The sequence below is a fragment of the Pezoporus occidentalis genome, unplaced genomic scaffold, assembly GCF_034315485.1.
Source record: "Pezoporus occidentalis ecotype Australia unplaced genomic scaffold, CSIRO_AGI_Poc_V1 ctg77, whole genome shotgun sequence".
NCBI lineage: Eukaryota > Metazoa > Chordata > Aves > Psittaciformes > Psittacidae > Pezoporus > Pezoporus occidentalis.
Window position 1 is genome coordinate 1972935 of NW_026916126.1, and position 18987 is coordinate 1991921.

At 43.5% G+C, this 18987-nt stretch overlaps 1 protein-coding gene across 1 annotated transcript in view; it reads right to left on the reverse strand.

The window, feature by feature from the left end:
• The window catches only part of RIPK4 (receptor interacting serine/threonine kinase 4), a 22695-nt gene continuing 3708 nt past the window's right edge, over positions 1-18987 (reverse strand). The window contains exons 2-8 of the mRNA XM_062602583.1: positions 14764-15055; positions 7049-7197; positions 6173-6222; positions 4950-5108; positions 3962-4068; positions 3228-3480; positions 1-2212 (exon numbers count right to left, since the gene is read on the reverse strand). Coding sequence (XP_062458567.1) covers positions 1035-2212; positions 3228-3480; positions 3962-4068; positions 4950-5108; positions 6173-6222; positions 7049-7197; positions 14764-15055 — 2188 coding nt within the window. The 3' untranslated portion in view covers positions 1-1034. The remainder of the gene's footprint in view (positions 2213-3227; positions 3481-3961; positions 4069-4949; positions 5109-6172; positions 6223-7048; positions 7198-14763; positions 15056-18987) is intronic.

An 18987-nucleotide genomic window follows, 5' to 3' on the forward strand; every position in this document is an offset into this window, starting at 1 on the left:
TATGGAACACAGTCTTTCTTTTATTAATAACAGATCACATTTGAACTTTGAAAAGAGTGAAATTAAAAGGTGTATTAAAACATACCCACTCTATGCAATCTATTTTCTTCAGTAGAAAAAAAAGCATACAACAGCTAGAAATACTATATACACAGTATATCAGTCTAGTCATCAGCCCCTCCAAACATGCAAATTGGTATCACGGTGTTAGAATACACCATCCAGTTAGAGTCCGGTATGAATTTTAGCTTTGACTTTTTCATTTAAGACAAACCACTAAGCACCTAGTTCAGCTTACTGATCTTAAAATACATACAGGGTGGTACTGTATATGAAGATACCAGTGTTAAGCTTTTATTTCTGCTTCATATTTTAGGAATCCTGCCATGTTAGTATGTATGTCTGATCAGTTTTGAGTACATGGAAATCTACAATCAATGTCTCCATTGAACAGAGTACCTTCTGACACAAACAAACATGGTTAGCTCTATCTTAAGTAGCCCTTTCCTCATCTCGAGCATTTATTTCAAGCGGATTTGTGTTGTGTTTATTTTATGCTGGAGGCTTTCAGCCCAAAATATAGATCACTGCAATAAACCAGTAATCTACATCATCCTGGTTTTGGGTTGTTTTGGTTCTTTTTCCTCAAAAAAAAAAAAAAAAAGCAGAACGTTAGCTCTTAAATTAGTTTGGCACATGGAAAAAAAAAAAAGCATGGGGAAACCCACAAGTTGCATCCTTCTCTCACAACATCCTTGGGAGAGGAATGTCAATATACAGACAGGCAGGCACACACAGAATGACTGATACAGACCACAGTACGGCAGACTCCGGCTCTTAGCCTTACATCCAGTCTTAGTCCATGTGTGCTCTCACTTGCACACTCAAACACGAGTGGGTCTGCTGGTTCCACCTCAGTCCATCAGCTGACATGCTGACGTGTGGGACAGTGCACAACTGGAGAAGGCCCTCGCATCAAGGTCCAGCAACCTTCTTGCACCAGGTATAAAGGTAGCAAGTTCTGTCCCTTTTGTTTAAGTCTCACTTAACAACACAGTAACTGAACTACTACTGCCCTGCTGAGCAAGCTGTAGCAGGGTCTGACATGTGGGTCTTTGCATGTCAGCGTATGCCCCATGCTTCAGAAGAACCTCAACTGTTTTTGTGTGCCCTCCTCGTGCAGCCAGATGAAGAGCTGTCAACCCTTCACTGTCAGAAACACTGATATTTTCTGAACTGACAAGTTCCTCTACTACTTCAGAGTGCCCGTTTTCTGCAGCAAGATGTAATGCTGTCCTATTTAAAGGGCCCCTGGCTAGAACACTGGCCCTTTCATCTACTAGCAGCTTTGTCGTTGCTAAATGGCCACTGCGAGATGCCAAGTGCAGTGCGGTGTATCCTTCCGCTGTTGCTGCCTCAATGTCTGCACCATGTTTAAGGAGCAGCCTCGATGTGCTTGTGTGGCCAGTTTCAGCAGCAATGTGGAGAGCAGTCTGCAAGAGCCCATTCTGTATGTTGACATCCGACTCCAGGTCTATAAGAAGGCGAGCGACACGGTAGTGTCCTCGTTGAGCAGCTAAGTGTAGTGAGGTCCTTCCATCCACAGTCTGCACATTCACGTTTGCACCCCGCTGTTTGGCCAGAAGCTTTACAATGGGGAGATGACCTTGCCAGGCAGCATAGTGCAGTGGCACCCAGTCATCCTTTCCTTTGATGTTCACGTTAACACCTCTTCGCAGCAGGATCCGCACAATATTCTCTTGACCATATTGACAGGCTATATGGATGGGGGCTCTGCCTTCAAAATCTACCTCATTTAAGGATGCATTCTTATCAAGCAGCATTTTGGTGCTGAAATCATCCCCATTTTGGGCAGCAAAGTGAAGAGCAGTCCACTGATCCTCATCTTTGGCATTAACATTGATTTTCCTAGCCATAATCAGCTCCACAATGCTTTTAAATTTCTTCTCAATGGCTATGTGAAGAGGGGTGGATCCCTTCTTGTTGGTAAGGTTAGGATTAGCATTGTACAGGAGGAGCCATTTGACACATTCTTCTTGACCAGCTTCAACAGCCAAGTGCAAAAGACTGGAGTTCCCATCTAAAACAATATCAACATCTTGAGGCTGGAGGATCTTCATTAGCTTGCTGGTATCTCCAGATAAAATGGCCTCTGTTAGCTTCCTCTTCTGGATGTCTGTAGTACCAATATCTGGATGGAAACAAGGAAGACATTTTTTACAATGAGGATGGCGAGATGCTTGAACAGTTTGCCCAGAGAGGTGGTAGATGCCCTATATCCCCAGAAACACTCAAGATCAGGTTGACAAGGCTACTGAGCAACCTGATCTAGCTGAAGATGTGCCTGCTCACTGCAGGTAGGTCGGACTAGATGACCTTTAAAGATGAGCTTTGGGTTGCCTTCCAACCCAAACTACTCCATGAAAAAGACACCATCAATTCTGACAGCCATCAAATCTTACTTTCCCTATAGCTAACATATCTGGTGGCTTCAGAAATGACTTCACTGCAAAGAAAGCCCCCTCCCACAGTAGTTCTAAAACAATTTCAGGTCAGATTTAGAGCCCTGCTTACTTTTATTCTGTTTCGTGTGGAATGAAGACCCAAGGATGCTGTGGTTGATCTCCCTGCACTAATCATTGTGCACTCAATGCAATCATTGTTTGCCTAACTGGAAAACAGGTAACTGGGTTTTGCAGCACTGGACTGAGAAGGGAGGGGCCTGTGTGCATCAGTGGGGGTCTTTATTACAATGTTGATAGGGGCTGCTGAGAACACGGGTTGAGTCTTCTTCAAAAAAGTGCTCAGACTTGGGCTTATATACGTAACTGAAAAACCCCACAAACTCAGATGACCTGATGGGGCACTGGCTTTAGTCCCACTTCCAGGGGGATGCTGGACTAGGTGACCTCCCTTCCAACCAGCCTTTACATGACTGATTCTGTAATTGCTTTGATGGGAACTCGGGTCACTTCTTTTCAAAAGTAAGTGAGATTTATTATTTGTCTTTAGATCACGTTTGGGAACCACCTCATTCTTTTTTTTCTGTTAAATAACTACCTCCAGTAAACAAATCTGCAGTGCTGACTAGAGAAAGCAAGACTAACAGTGATTGCCAGAATGCTATTCTTTATTATGACTACTCTCCAATCCAAAGACTCCCATGCCCCAGTCCAAACAACTACAAAGAAAAGCTTGACCATTACCTGAACTCTCCCTTTCAAAGGAAAGGGAAAGGGAGCCTCTGGATGAAAAAGCTGAATCTACGGATGAAACTCCTGAAAGCCGCTTGTCACTGGAGGCAAGTTTGGACTCTGAACAGCTGCGGCTGAGATCCTCAGGGCCTTCCATAGTCTGTGAAATCCCCGAATCCAGCTGGGACAACAACTCTGACAGACTGTAATCCTTAACTAGTGGTAGATCAGGTTCCTGTTTTGTCTTGGATAATGCAGAAATCCCCTTCAAGAGAAGCAAACAAGCATTTTAGAAAGGTCAGTAAAGAACACTAAGCATGAGGCCCCATAGGAAGAAATATGTTTGTTAGTTTGCAGGCAGCCTTTAAGCACTGTCATATTGCATGAAACCTCTGAGTAAGGTAAGTGAAAATTCTCAGATGCAGGAGGGCAGCTTTCATCAGTGCTCACACAGCCACTAGAGCCACGTATCTCTTGTCTACAGTGTCATACCCACATAGTTCCAGCCTTTACTTTCTAACTTTCCTGCTCTCCCTCAGTTCTGCCCTGAGGTTTTCCTGAGCTGGTCCATGCATCTGCTGTCACGTTTGCATTTCAGTCCTTCACCAAGAAGGACCACTTCTATCATGCAGGAAAGCGCTCAAAAGCAGCAAAGAGAAGATTGCTTGGGAAGTTTCAGGTCACAGAGGAACCTGCTTGCAACAAAACCTAGTGTGCTTGAACAAGGGGCAGAAAGAGAAAAATACCTCAGGCTGCTGCTCTGGGGAACCCTTGGTGTCCAGGTCCTGAGTTATCATCTCTTTCGTTTCATCTTCTGGTTTTTCACAAAGAGCCTCTGTTTCTGAAGTGATTTCTTTGAAGAAAGCAAGAGAGTTTGGTTGGTTTGTTTTTAAATAGGAAACTTCCCTGAGATGCCCTGCTGCCTTTCTTTATTATTAAAGCTTAACAACTCTAATTCCAGTTTTGGCTATTCCATCCAGCAGCTCATCAATAGGTACAAGTGCGTACCTAAGCAAGGGGCTGACTGAACAACTCATCTTCATATTCAGACCAGACTGATGTTACATGGTGGTTACACTGCAGGACTGAAATGGGAGCCAGTCTACCACCAGCAGATGTAGAAACATGTATTTAAAAAGATGGAATGCATCCTCCCTTCAGTCTCCATATCTTGTTTGGGCAAGAGGAGAGAGAGGAAGCAAATCTCTCCCATTAATGCTACCTAATAGCACTTGGAGATAGCACTTGCTACATCCTTGTGCGCATCTGAATTCATAGCAGGTGCTCTGGGCAAGTTCAAGCTTTTCACCAGAGCTGCCTTTTGTTGGCAGAAAAATGAATGTACAAATTGTTTTGTTACAAGAAAACAGTTCAGTTTCTCAGTACACAATGGTACATTTCAAGAGGCAGGGTCTTTGAATGCTTTGTATGGTGAAGATCACACTAGCTCCTGTTTGTCATATGCTCTGATACACACAGAAATGTACATAATTTCTGGATCAGTACAGGTCTTATTCCTCCTGAGTTTACATAACCCCATCATGGTCAGACTTGTCCCCACATAATCCCTTTCTCCACAAACGAGTTAAGTGGCCTGTATCATTGTCTCTACCATACAATGTGCTCTATTTATTCTGTCACAGAGGTTCACAGCATTTACCCCAAGGATTAAGAGTCCTGAGTAATAACATGACTCATAGAAGAATGGGCAGCCAAGTTACAAGGAAATCTTACCTTTAAAAGTTGGCCGTTCACCAGGATCATCTTGCCAACATTTTTGCATCAGTTTGATCAAGTTATTACATGAATGAGGTCTGGATTTGGAAACTGCAGGTAGCTCTGGGCGGTGGCCTTTAACTACTTTTACCATAATATGTAAAATGTTGTTTTCCTCTGTAAAGCAAGAGCGCACCAAGTAAGATCTCCCAGCCAAAGGTGTGATTTCTCTTTTGTCTAACAGCACTAACAGTGTATTAGGCTGAGATTTTGTCTTCATAATTTTTTCTAGATTTAGACTGCCTTCTTTTATCAACCTGGAACAAGAAGTTGGTCTTAATTCTCCCACAACACATTCATCAATGTGTTAGCACCTACTTCCCATGTATCAGTTAAACACAACTGTCAGTGAACAATCCTTCTTTTTCCACCATTAAAAAAAACAACAAAAAAAACTGAACCAAAGAAAAATAATCCAGCAGTTCTCTGCTGCCTCTTTGGATTTCCCTTTCTACTGTAAGAAAACTGAACCACAGCTTTTGTTTAGACCGGGTACCTGAACTTTTCATAAAGGTGAAGAACAACACAAATCAAGCAGTGCAGTATTGTGGCTCCTGACTCTGAAGTCAACCACTGGGCTAAATGGGATGTCTCACTTGGGTAAAAAAATTAATAGTAGACTGGAACATGTTCAAACATGTTTGCTATACATAGGCTAGTCATGCACACAGGAAAAGTCATAAACAATAAAGAGCTGCCTGTTGATCAGTGCATTTATTGTGGCGTGGAACAAGGCTCATTCTCACAGACAGCTTTTTATTTTTTTTAAAGAACAAATCTGTACCCGCAATCTACAAATAAACTACAGAACCTCTGCGCAGAGAGGCTGTTTCTGAAAACAGCACAGTGCCTGCCAGCTGGCTTTCTCTGTGCTATTCCTCGTTGGCCACAAACATGTCAGAAGTCTGCAGAGGCCACACACTAATCTGAGCAAACTCCAGCAGAAGCAGAAAGATGCAGACGAGGGCCTCTGCAGCAATGTGGGTTCTGCTTTCACAGTGCAGGACAAAGGAGGACTTAACATGTGTGATCAGAATTTGAGAACTTAAAAATGGCTACCGCACACCACTGTAGGAATTTGGAGGACATGCTTATAATCTGGGGTTGGTGGGGCAGGAAGTGTACTGATCAGTGGAGAAAACTAAAAAATTCCAACACAACCCACAATATACCAAACTTACCTGCAAAAGGCTTCTTCTGAGTAAGAACTCCCCAAACCACAATGGAAAAGCTACAAAACCAAATAAATTAAAAAAAAATTATTTCTAGAAAAGCTTAAAAAAAATCCTCCAACAAAAAAGCCAAAATGCTAAAAAGCTCACAGAAGTATCATTTACTTTCCCAAGTTCTCTTTTCATTGTCCTTCACTTCTGCATCTGATTCATCTGGTGACCACATACTGCAAGATGCAGGCAAGAATATGATTTGAAAGTCTACTTTTTTGCAGGAGGAACCTGAGGCAGCAAACACAAGAGACTTGCTGGAGGCTGCCAGGCTGTTCTTGGTAACATTTACCAACTACTCCACATCAAAACTGACAAAATCAGAGAGCAGCAAAGCATTGCTGTGGATTTTACTTAATACTTCTACCCTTTAAAGCTACTTTAAAGAAATGCATTCCATTTAGAATATGACATATCTCTTAATCTGCAGCTATGATTTCTTTTTCCTAGTAACATTACCGTGAAAGAAGAATCAAAGACTGAGTGATGAAATCCACTGAAGATAACCAAGAATTTTGTCACAGACTCAAAAAGTAGGTCAGGATGTACCTTTTGATGGGGAAATTAAAGGTGGGCAGAGGGCCTCCCATGCCAGCTACTAATAAATGTTACTTGGAATAATAATGCTCAAGACCCAGGATCAGCTGCAGTTTGTTAAAAGGCCTCTACCCTATTAAGACTTTGCAAAAAGCAAAGCAAATGTAACCCTTTGCAAGGTAAGGCTAAAACTACATTTAGGGGTTTCATGTTTAATTAGGTTTTATAACCAGAAAAAGAGGTCTTATTTTACAGTATTACTTTAAGTGGTTTTAAGTGTTTTCACGGTTAACTGACCTGTACACATCATGTTTGGTGTCAAAACACCTGTTTTTCTCCTTGATGCGCTCTGGGGGAAGGTATGCAATTGTGCCACACAAGCCATCCATGCTGATGTCATGGGAATGGGACAAGCCATTGCACTTTGCAAGTCCAAAGTCAGAAATCTGCAGAAAATGGAGGAAGAAGGGATGAGAAGTGCATGCCACCATTAGACTTCAGAGGCATTAACAATTTTCTGTAAAGAGAGACAGATGTAACAGGATCATGCAGAAGTACTAAGCCAAGAGAACACAGAATGGTTTGGTATGGAAGGGACCTTAAAGATCATCCAGTTCCAAGCCCTTGCCATGGGTAGGGACACCTTCCACTACACCAGGTTACTCAAAGCCCTGTCCAACCTGGCCTTGAGCACTCTGGAACATCTCTGGAAGCATTACGCTATGGTAGTCTTTTCTTTATGGTTAAACAGCTAGCAGTTTGTTGCAAGCAGCAGCATGTTACATAGCAAACACAACAAACAGTCAAGACAATTTACTGTAATTTAGAACTAGTCAAATTTAGCTAGTGCAAAGTACTTTAATGTAATTATTGGTGCTGCAACCCCCTTTCCCTATGTAATCTCACATTGCACACTATGTGTGTTCTGAGCACCTGTTTTCAAACCATGAGCTCTCCAATGGGTGCCAGAGAATTGCTCTTTCAGATTCCACTGTTACACTGACCATGCCAACAAGGACTAGCCCAACACCAGAGTGTTAAAAATCCCGAAACACACACACCAAAAACCCACACAGGGTATTTTTCTTTTTGGCAACCAGGAGATATGGCAAGTTGGTGCAGTGACGCAGTGAACAACACAGCTGAAATGAGCAAAACAAGTGACAGCAAGTTTATAAAAAGGACACACCTCTACTTTAATTTCAAGTGTCAAACAAATATGCATTCATTTGCTCTCAGAAGCATACCAATCATCAAGCAAACAGACAGGCAAAGAATTTCCTTTGTCTTCCTTATTTCCCACTGGACAAAAATGTCTATTATGCTAAGTGGAAATCTCAAGAAAAGTCAAGTCTTCTTGAACCACTCATCCCACTGATTTTTGTGTACATGTTAGATTAGATTTCTCCCCTCCCCCTGCCTTAGACATTATTTTATCTAATACTCAGGTTTTTCATTTATTCATTCCCCTTTTGATCTTTACTGCTTCTCCTTTGAGAAAGTTCACCCACAAAACAGCAAGCATAATTAAAAAAAAGTTGTTGTTTTTTTTTCACTAGGCTCCAACTGTATCCTGTCAGAAGTTTCTGTCTAAAGATAACCACAAAGCCAGTGGTAACACGCATCCATTACTGGAAAGGGAGAAAACTGCTGCCAGGTTTGGCCTCCTGGAGAACAGACAGGCCACACAGCCATTGGTCTTCAAACGCTAGGAATCTGCCTTTGCCATAAAACAAACAAAGCAACCCACATGGCTTCAGGAGGAACTTCTCCCAGGGGCAGAGAGCTCAACAGAGGCATTCTCAGGGGCTGTAGGACTCCTGTACCCTTGCACACAGGTATACCCAACCTGTTGTCCAATCCTTAAAGTGGGAATTACTTGAGAAGAAAAACGTTGGGGGGGGGAAGAAGAAACAAGAAAAGCCCTCTGGAGGAATAGTTTCTCATGCTTGTAGGCTTACACTCTCAGAGCAGGGCTGCTGGCCTCCTCCACAAGCCAAGCACTGGAGTCCAGGAAAGCAGTAAGTAATCAAGAAACCCAGGTTTGCAAGCTGGATCACCCTGGGAAGAGCTGAACCCATTGCCCCAGGAAGTACTGCATGAGTTTGGGGCACTTAGTGCTCCACTAGAGAATAAAAGCACAACCCCAATCACACAAGCCCGTGGTGTCAGGTTAATAAATGAACTGACTACTGCAAGTCTGAACAGATCCGACTTGGAGGCGCACTGCTATCCTTTGATTAACATGAAGCAGAGACTTGTATACACCTCAAGAAATCCATATGGCATAATTAAAGTAAAACACCTTCCTCTTTGTCTAAACAACACCGGCTTTCCTACTGTGTAAGTTAAGAACTAAAGATGAAATACAGACAGCACAGCGACACTCCTGCATTAAGAGCTACCAGCTGTGTTGCATGAATCTAAGGCTAGGGGCTAAGACAGGCAGCTAAGCACACTGGATCGAACAGTCTCAGCCTACAGACCAAGAAATAGCTAAGGTACATAGTATACCTCCCCCTTCCCCTGTGCTAGCAAGAACTTTACCTTATGAACCTGCCCCTACCTACCGTGAAGGACTAGCTTTTATACCAGTTACTAGGAAATACATCTTTAGAACAGAGCTTCAATATAAAATTCTGCAGAAAGTACTGGAAATTGAAGAACTGTTCTCTTCCAGCCTGCCACAAAATAGTGAGATTCTGCAGGCAGTTTTTGTGGCTTTTGTTAGATCCTTTAGGGTGAATTTTCCACACTGCATGGTATACTTAGTCATGCAATTTCTTTAAACATCAGTGGGAACTGTGCAGTGGGTGGAAAACACAGCCCTGTAACTTACCTATTTTGCCTTTAAATTGTTTGCCAGGTACCTAGTTCTGCAACACGAGGCACACTTGCTGGTGAAGATAGTGAGAGTGGAGCACCCCTTCCCACTTCTTCCTCCACATCCCCACTAGCCTTTGCAGCCCACCCTGGGGTCTGCCCTGCTCCACGATCCAACAGGACCTGTAATCTCACTCCTCACATCAGTTATTTCAGGTGGATCCCATCATGCTTCAAAAGCATACCTAGTATCAGTAGGGTTAAGAGGAGACATGGAGGCGACAGACTTCTTCATGCAAAACACGTGGTGAAGAAGTAGGAAGAAGAGAAAGAGCATTGGCCAATGCCCACGCAGACAGTGGGATTGTTCGTGTTCAGACAGCTTGCTTGGTCTCTGCTCTTTACAGGTCTGCATGAGAACAAACACGTGAGCAGCGACTGGGGAGGGGAGCTGTACGTGCTTCCCTGCCCACTTCCTAGCAACTCTTACTTTACTGAGAGATTCCAAGATCTCAAGATTATTTTTTTCTTTCCTTTTTTAGCTGTGTTTGTTTCAGTTGAGCACACTGTGAACACAGGCTGTTCTCTGCTTCTGACATTCGTGGACCTTTGCATTCCAGTTTGTAAAAACCACAAAATTTTAGGTGCTTTGAGTTTGTCAAGTTATTTTTTGAAACTTTTTTTGTTTGTTTTTTTTTTTTTTAACTAGTATATATGCTCATGTAGCTATAATGGTTACTAAAGTCAGCTATTCCCAAACACTGTAGGGATCTAGGAACAAAATCAGTGCTTGAAAGTGCTTTCACTGCTGACTCCTGACAGGCCACCCTAAAGCATGCCCTTATCATCTGATGCTGCAAATAAGATTGAGGAACCCACTGCAATGGACTTGGGGACAGAGTTCACCAAAAGGTCTTCTCCACCAAATAGGTAACAAAGCCATCAGATTAATTTTTAATCACTGCTGGCATATCCAGTATTTGTCTCTGTGCAAAGTCTCTGCAGGCTTGGATACTGAGAATGCCGCCACACTTGTCTACAGGGTTTAGTGTTAGCAGCAGGTTGTGTGTTTTTCTGGGGGTAGGCGAGGCAGGCTGGTTGTTTCAATTCTGATCTTTAAGAAATACCAAAAATTTTAAGAAACTTACATGGGTCACAGACCTGGACTACTAAAAATGAGGAAAAAATATGAATTCTGAGTGCCGACAAAATAAGCATCTGTACTTCAAACATATGTCTTTACTTCAGTGTTTATGAACACACTTCAGTTAGCTACTAAAAGAAGTCTTCCTGAAACAGACTGTATTTCCACCCTTTCCCAACCTGCCCTGAGACCTTAACTCCTCAAAACCTGTTTCAGGTGTGACATTGGTACTGCTCTCTTCAGAAGCAGTAGGCGCCAAAGCCATGGTCAAGCATCCACTTTAACCTATCATAAATCTGCATTGCCATAACAGGAATGGTATCGCTCCCTCCCCTGTGCCACCACAATTAGATCAATTAAGGAACTGATCAAGGTGAAAACCAGCTTTGTTGGTTGGGATTAAAGAGCCAGTTAACAACAGCCCTACACAGAAACCTTGATCAGGAGGGGTGGGAAAGAGGCAGAAGGGACACACAAAACAAAAAAAACTCTTCTCATTTCTAATCACAGGAGAGCATTACCGCTGATAAAGTGGCTGTGTTAACTACCTTAGCTAGTATAATAAGGAGAGACAACCTCTCCTCACCAGCCTGGCCTCTGGGTATTACTCTGACCTACAGTTAACAGCCTACACTAAGCAGCTTTCTGAAAAACAAATCTGCCATTTGATTAGGCTGCTTCTAACTCCACACTCAGAAACTTTGCAGCCCCTTCTTCAGCTGAAGCAAATAAAGGCAAAGACCATAGAGGCAACCTGTCCAAGTTAAGCAAGACCATCAGCACAGCACAACATGCGGCAAACCTCACACTGGTTTAAAAATGAGTGCTGGAATTATGGGAAATAAAAGGAACTACAGTGAGCTTAAAGCAGTGCACAGCTGAGACCAGCTCATCCCACTCCCAGTTCTTAAAATCTGGGATATTAAAAATAACTGGCTGGATTTGCCTCTGTGTATGCATGTACCCACACATGCAGACATGTGCATGTGTTTGTATATATGTATATACACACACACACATATATATGACAAGATGAGGAGATGCAAAGCACAGGATGTATAGTAAGAGAAACAAGAACTTACAAATAACACATCTGCCCAAACATCTTAAGTTGCAAGTTGATTTAATTTTAAATACCTGAATAAAAAGTAACACTCTTAACCACAGGACACTGAAGATAAGAAACCTGGGAAGCAGCAATAGAGATAGCATGAGGGCATGACAGCAACAAGTTAGGGTATGAGACTGCTGCATGGTGGGTAGTGATGGTGTATTTTCCTACTGAGGGCCTCAAAGAGAGATCACGTTGGAGCAGGGAATGAGCAAACAGCCCACAAGGGTAGTGCTGGAATGTGGCACTGCTTCCCCAGCGCCAGCTCCCTGCAAGCAATTGCCACATCACAGGGAGCTCAGGGGAGACATCCAGAATGTGTACAGAGGGCAGGAGAGCTGAAGAACAAGCTCTTAAAACGTAGTCCAGTTAAGCAAAAATGAGGTGTTAGCCCATAAATACTGAAACACTGGAGAAAGGGGCAAGGAGGACCTTGCTGGTACAAACAAAAGTAACAGGTTCATATTAAGTTAAAAAAAAAAATAAAAAAAAATCAGCAGACTGATCCCTGCTAGCAAAGCCTGTCAGGGTATGGAATAATCCTCCCAAGGAAAACACACTGCTTAAGGCAACCAAGATGGAGCAGGACATGGCAAGGAAGGGAGCTCCCAGCCGAGGCTGGAGCTGTCAGGAGTGAGTTCTCCCAGTACTCACAGGGGAGGAGGCATGCATGGATCCATTCTCCAAAAAACCAGCAAACCCTACCCTTGCGTTATACATATTATATATGTATATTTAAAATCACCAAAGAATCCTCCAACATGCCTTTGAAAAAGTTAGTATCTGTCTCTGATCAGTGCTCAGGCTAATCCCATCCTCTTAATTATCCTCCCATGAACAAAATTCAGCACACACTTATGTAATGCACACAGGAGACGGCTTTATGATATGGAAGCACCCACTTGATGATAAGTTCTGTACAGCACAACTGCGTTAGTCATCATCCTCACTTGGGGATTTTACAGTAAGCATTGTGTTTGTTAAAAGAAGAAGGGTGTGTGTCCATTTAACTAGCAATATCACACAGAAGCATTTGTAATGTGCTCCACTGGAAGACTGACCATTTCCTGGCTCAAGGGCAAACGATTTATAAAGGCCTCCCTATCTCCAAACTCTTCTTTTGCAGTGTACAGCATCTCTTCACTCACCTTAGGATTCTATTAGGGACAGTCACCTACTAAATTAACACTAACATTTAAAAAGCAAAAACACTTCAATCATCAGCTCCATTAGCCTTCCAGCAAGAAAATGCACATTAAATCAAGCTGCAGGGTCCGAAATTTAATTACAAGCTTCACATCACACAAAAAGAAGGTTTGAGGCCACATTTTTAAAGTGAAGGCACCTCACAGAATATCTCTTATTTTGCAGGCAGGTTCCTATGTCTGCTTGGAGGGGTTTCCAAGGTACCTGCAAATGTAAAATACCGCTGGCTGGAAACAGATCTGCATTAGACTATTCTTCTCTGAACTTAATGGAGAGAAGGTCCAAAGACTTTCATGTATTCGATATACAGAGCAAGTAGCAACGGTTCAGGGATGTCAGCGGTGACCTCACTAGAAACATATTTTTTTGTACCTGCACTTGCCCCCTTGTATTGTATCACCACCCAGATATAGGCTATAAAGCAGGAAGAATACCAGACAGCATTTCAACCTCCTGAAACAGTGAGAAAAATATAGCCTTCATATCTTGGCTCATGGATGAGTCAAGAATTAGGAATTTAAGAAGTTATGCAAGCAAGCACAAACTTTATGTAAATAAATACTTAGCAAAGGTGCCTCAGCACTAATGTGTGAGAATATACTTCCAACAGTTCAGATCCTGATGTTCTGGTCATAATATCGTGGACCACCTGTAGATGCCTCCTACCTCAAAGAAAATCCTTCCAAGTACACCACTAAGGCATAGTAAAAAAGCTGAGACCTTGTCACAGGTGCAGCTTCATTACAGGCACACACCTCTTAATGGCTGCAACATTCTCATGACATTAGGAAAGACATTTTAATTTAAGAAAACTTCATTTTTCAGTATGGTGCAGCAACACCAAAGCCATTTTGCTAGTTTGAGGGGGACAAGAAAACAGGGAACAGATGGATGATGGCACTGTCAATCTGTGACTACTCGTACTATGACTACTGAGTTGTATCAGCCAGCCAGCATGATTAATGATGCAGTTCTAAGGCTAAGAGTTTGGCCACTAACTGGGCAGGGGGGGGAATCAGGAAAATGATATATTTCAGTCTCTTATCTCTCCAAAAGGAAGAATCAGAAAGCAATCTCCTTAGACCGGCTGTCAAAACAGAACCTCCAACAGAGAAGGCAAATAGGTTTGCTAGCTTATGCTGGAAACAGTTAACAAAAATTATTTTATGCTGATACAGCAACAAAAATTTCTTTAAATTACCTCTGGCATGCATAAACAGTCAGGACAGAGATACTTCTTTACTGCAGATGCTCTGAGCAAATGAAAGAAGAGAATGAGTTGCCTCTGGGAAGGCTTCTCCAGACTCCATCTTAAATGAGATTTGGGTATTTAGTGGTGTGTACAAAGCCAGAAGGACCTACACTGAACAAGGTTACCCCATGGGCAGCTGTGAAATGGCACAGATGATACAGATTTTCTCTCCCTGTTCTCATCTGTCTCATGACCTTATTGCAAGGAAATTTACAGCAGGACCCATTAGGCCTCAGAACCAGATGCTAGCACATTCCTAAAATTTCAGGAGAGCTCTCACAAGCTCAACTCTACCTCTGTTTATGTACTGAAATGGTGCATGCATCAAGCAGACAGGTTTGGGGATTTGAGGGGCTGGGTTGGTGGGCTCTAACTCAAAAGGAATGCTGCTGGTTTCTCTCAGGCCTTTCAGTCTGGCAGAAGCCATGCAAGAATATCCAAAGGTGGGTCCCTGGCACAGAGTGCCCAGTGCCTACCTTGACATGGTAGTGGGCATCAAGCAGGATGTTTGCAGGCTTGAGGTCCAGGTGGAGCAGCGGAGGGGACATGCAGTGCAAGAAGTTCATCCCCACAGCTGTCTCATGGATGATGCGGAAGCGCAATTCCCAGGGCAGAGGTTCGGAAGCCAGGAGCTTTTCCAGTGATCCCGTTTCCATGTATTCCATGACCAAGCCAACTGGCTCTTTACAGATGCCATAAACAGGAAGGATGTAGCGAAACTTTGCCATTTCCATCTTCCTCGCTTCTTCCAATAACTCCATGCGCTCCCTGGGTAGAAGAGAACAGATGGTGAAGGATGGAGTAGCTGGTTCTCCCCCCACACCAAACGTGCACAAAACATTAAGGAACTGAACACCACATTCATGACCATCACTTGGCTGAACCACACTACATCTCACCAGCCTGTACTCCAGGCATATTTCCACATTTACTAACTTTGGTTTATGCCTCTAATGGTAGGCATCTCACAGCTACTGAACCACAGGCAAGTTGTACATTTCCAACAGTGCAAACACCCCTAGCGTAAAGCCCATCTCCCCACTTTTATGTATGCTGTGCTGTTAAGAATGAGGACAACACACATAGTGCCCAGATTTACCACTGCTGTAACTCCTTGGGCTAAAGTCATTAAGTTTTTGTGAGTCATAAAACTGTGTTAACCAGGAGAGGGCACAGACAGCACTGCTTCAGCTGCAGGCTGCCAGCATGCAGACCCAAGCCTTGGGAAGGGAATCCCTGGGACCCACCATTTAGGGGAGCAAACTGACTGCTCTAGCTAGGGAGACACAGCAAAAGCCTCCTTGTCCTCAAATCCTAGATTTGGCAGCTCCAGTATTATGCTCACTCAGCTCCAGTGGATGCCGAAAATTCCTGACACGCATTTTTTGGTGATGTAACAGGCCCAGCACCAGCATATGTCATGAGCACCCTGGATTGCTTATGTGCCATTTTAGCCTGACCTTACAGAGTGCTAAGCGTTACTCGGTCCAAGCTGCAACCTCCCAGCTCAAGCCCCTTAATTGCCATGCACTCCTTCCGCACCTCACAGATGGCTTTCAGGCTGGAACAGCCTGCAAGGACCAACTGAGTTGGAAAGAGGAAACAAGGGTCCTCTCACCAGGCTGACTGTGCTCACAACGGGGAGCCACACATGATGTGTGAAAGAACCTTTAGTCTATCTACTATAGTAGCAGCAACAATGAGTAGACCCAGAGCAACTCTGGGCCACTGGTACTGCTGCATCACTGTTGCTGCCACCCACTGATTCACAGAAGAGGACACAGGGAGGTCAGATAGGTAATATTTCGTGAACTGACCCTCTCTTATTACACGACAGCTCTTGTAATGTACCCAAGGTGCGTACACTATTTAATGGAGAACAGTACCTGAAGCAATAGGACAAAGTCGATAAGCAGATGCGCGTTGTTGCCCCCTGCTCCATGATGCCTGGATGACCCAGAGGGCCTGTGCTGAAACACAACCTCCAAGAGACTCTCAGTGCTCCCACATGGAAGCAATTTTGGGGGCTTCATTTAGCCCATACACTCCACATTAGGAGACTCCCACAGCTCCATCCCCTTCCCCTCTGCTTTGCCTGCTTGGGAAGCACAGAGTTGATGTTTGCTCATACAAGGTTGGCAACACAGTTCCCAAACTGATGGCTGCTCCTCATCAGCTGTAGCAGCCTGCAATAACCCAGCTCAGTTAACATCTCACACCGGGGGCAAGTCTAGCCTAACAAGAAGCAGCACACCTATTTCAGAGGCAAGACCTGGATGAAAAATGGTTTAAGAGGGACGTATACACAAGGAGTTAAAAAAAAAAAAAAAAAGATAAGGGAAATCTCTATCTGTTCACCATGTTGGCTCCTGCTGCTCCCTACAGCAACTTTCTTGTGAAATAATTGCCTTTGTAGACAAGTACCCAGTTTGCTCTTTGGCACGCTGGAAGGGAGCGCCTGTGAATAATACAACCAACTCCTTGCCCCCAAGCCACGTGCATAGCCAGCATAATTCACCAGGCTTAGGCGGGCTGAGCTCTGGAGTCAGGGATGTAAAATACCTGTCTGAGCCCTCCAAAGCAAGGCAAGAACCCAGCAACAGCTAAAGCCTTACAAGAACCACTAGACTCGCAGGGATGGGGTTCCAGGGCTAACAACAGCCACAGAGAGCATCACCAAAATCACAGATCTCAGCTGCTTAAAATGGGGCATTTTGCCCATGAAGAGAGAATTTCCACTTTAAACAAAACAAAAAAAGCTCCCTTTCTGCTTGAATTAGACGCAGGTAGGTGAGTAAATTAACTGACTGATTAACGGCCAAGTACCCTTTATCTAATTTGCCTGTTTAAATAAACCCCCATACAACAAGCCTTCCCAAAACCAGAGTATTTAAAATGAATAAGCTGGTATAGCCAGGGAGACAAGGCAGCTCTCTAATACAGGCTCCTGTCACCTTTAGGAAAGAGAAAAGGAAAAAGACAAAAAGAAACAGCCAAAATACAACTCTGTCATTAGCCAAGTGCTGGAGTGCACTTGCATTAATCCTATTAACACAAGCAGCTCGTTAAACCAAGATCTCCTCCATCGGGCAAAGATGAAAGGTCTTTCCCTTCCCTTTCCCTTAGCAAGGTGCTACTGGCACTCAGCACAGTCTTAGGCGTTCTCAATGCAATGTGCTAATGCTGCAACAAAGGATGGTGTAGGTATTCTTCAAGTTCACATTTAACAGATCAAAGTATGGGATGGGCAGGGTTATGCTGCTCAGCTACTCCTAGTGCTTAGACATTATTCTGCATTATCATCAAGAAACACTTCCCTCCAAAGTGGAGGAAAATAAAAGCTCCTTATGAGGTTTCTCAGTCAAGAGGCATGGGACTAGCCTCTGTTATAACAGTGTTTCTTATTTAATACCTACACAATTAAAGAGTCAGAATTATCTTCTCTAACCACCTTGGCTCCATTCTCCTCCCCCTCCAGCACTATATCCTAACATTATGGTAATAAGAATTAAAAAAATCTTGCACACAGGACAGATGAATTCATGTAAATCATGGGGTGCATACACTTTCCCCTATAATAGTATTAGAAGACAGAGGCACACACATCAAGCGATCTAGTACTGCATCAGTATCAAACAGCATCTCTGTCAATGAAGTTCTCAATGACAGATCAGCTGTTCTCAAAGCAATCAGGACTATTTACATGAATGGGGGACCTCTGACATCCCCGAAACATCTGTCTGCTTCCACTCAAAGTCAGACCCCGAATGGATAGGGCTGCATTCTTCAGATTCTCTTGGAGAGACAAGGGACTTATTCCTGCCCACTGCCTCACTTCCCAGGGCCCAACCCTCTTACCACAAACCCTGCCACAAGAACAGCAGGAGTTATGACTGCATCTGCATTTGTGTATCCAATCTTTATGCCCTAAAGATAACACTGCTATAAAAATACAACTTTAAACTCACAAGGCAGTCCTTGCAGTTTTATATTCCCCCCACCCCAACACATTTTCTTAATGAAGGCTGAGATAGAGCAGTTCAAGTTGCACCAAAGAAACTCAAAAAGCCCTGAAAACCTATGATGTGGCCATTGCATGTACCACCTCCAGGTGCAGAGCAGCCAGCCTACTCAAACTGCTCTTCAGTGGCAAATGCACGTTACGTCTTTACAAACTATGCTGGTGGTGAAGATGGGATCCACAAAATTACAATGTCTCTGAATTTTTACAGGGGCTCTTTTCTCTGCATCATGGCAGATGTTTAAGAGCATACAGTGACCTCTGCTCTGCAAGGTACACCTTTAATGACCTTCATACTGCTGATCCTCAGAGAAGAAAGCGAGTAAGAGAAGAAAAGAAAAAACACTGCATGGTCAGGGCAGAATGTGTTGGGGAGGGGGGAAGTATAGAAGTTAAAACGTTCCTTCTTTCAGGTTAACACAGATCTCAGTGCTGTTCACAGATCTCTGCTGCATAACCCTGGTACAAGAGTATTACAGGTTAACACAGACAGCTAGGCTCATCCCTACTCTTTGAGGAGCATGAGGTGGGTATTAAGTTCTATCTACACATCCAGAGACCACCAGAACAGACATTCATTCACCTTCACCACCCAAATAAATGCAGCAGCTGCTAACAGCAAGACATTTCAAAACTTCATAAGTTTCTAGGTTCTGCTGCACTCCTAAATGCAGGTCCT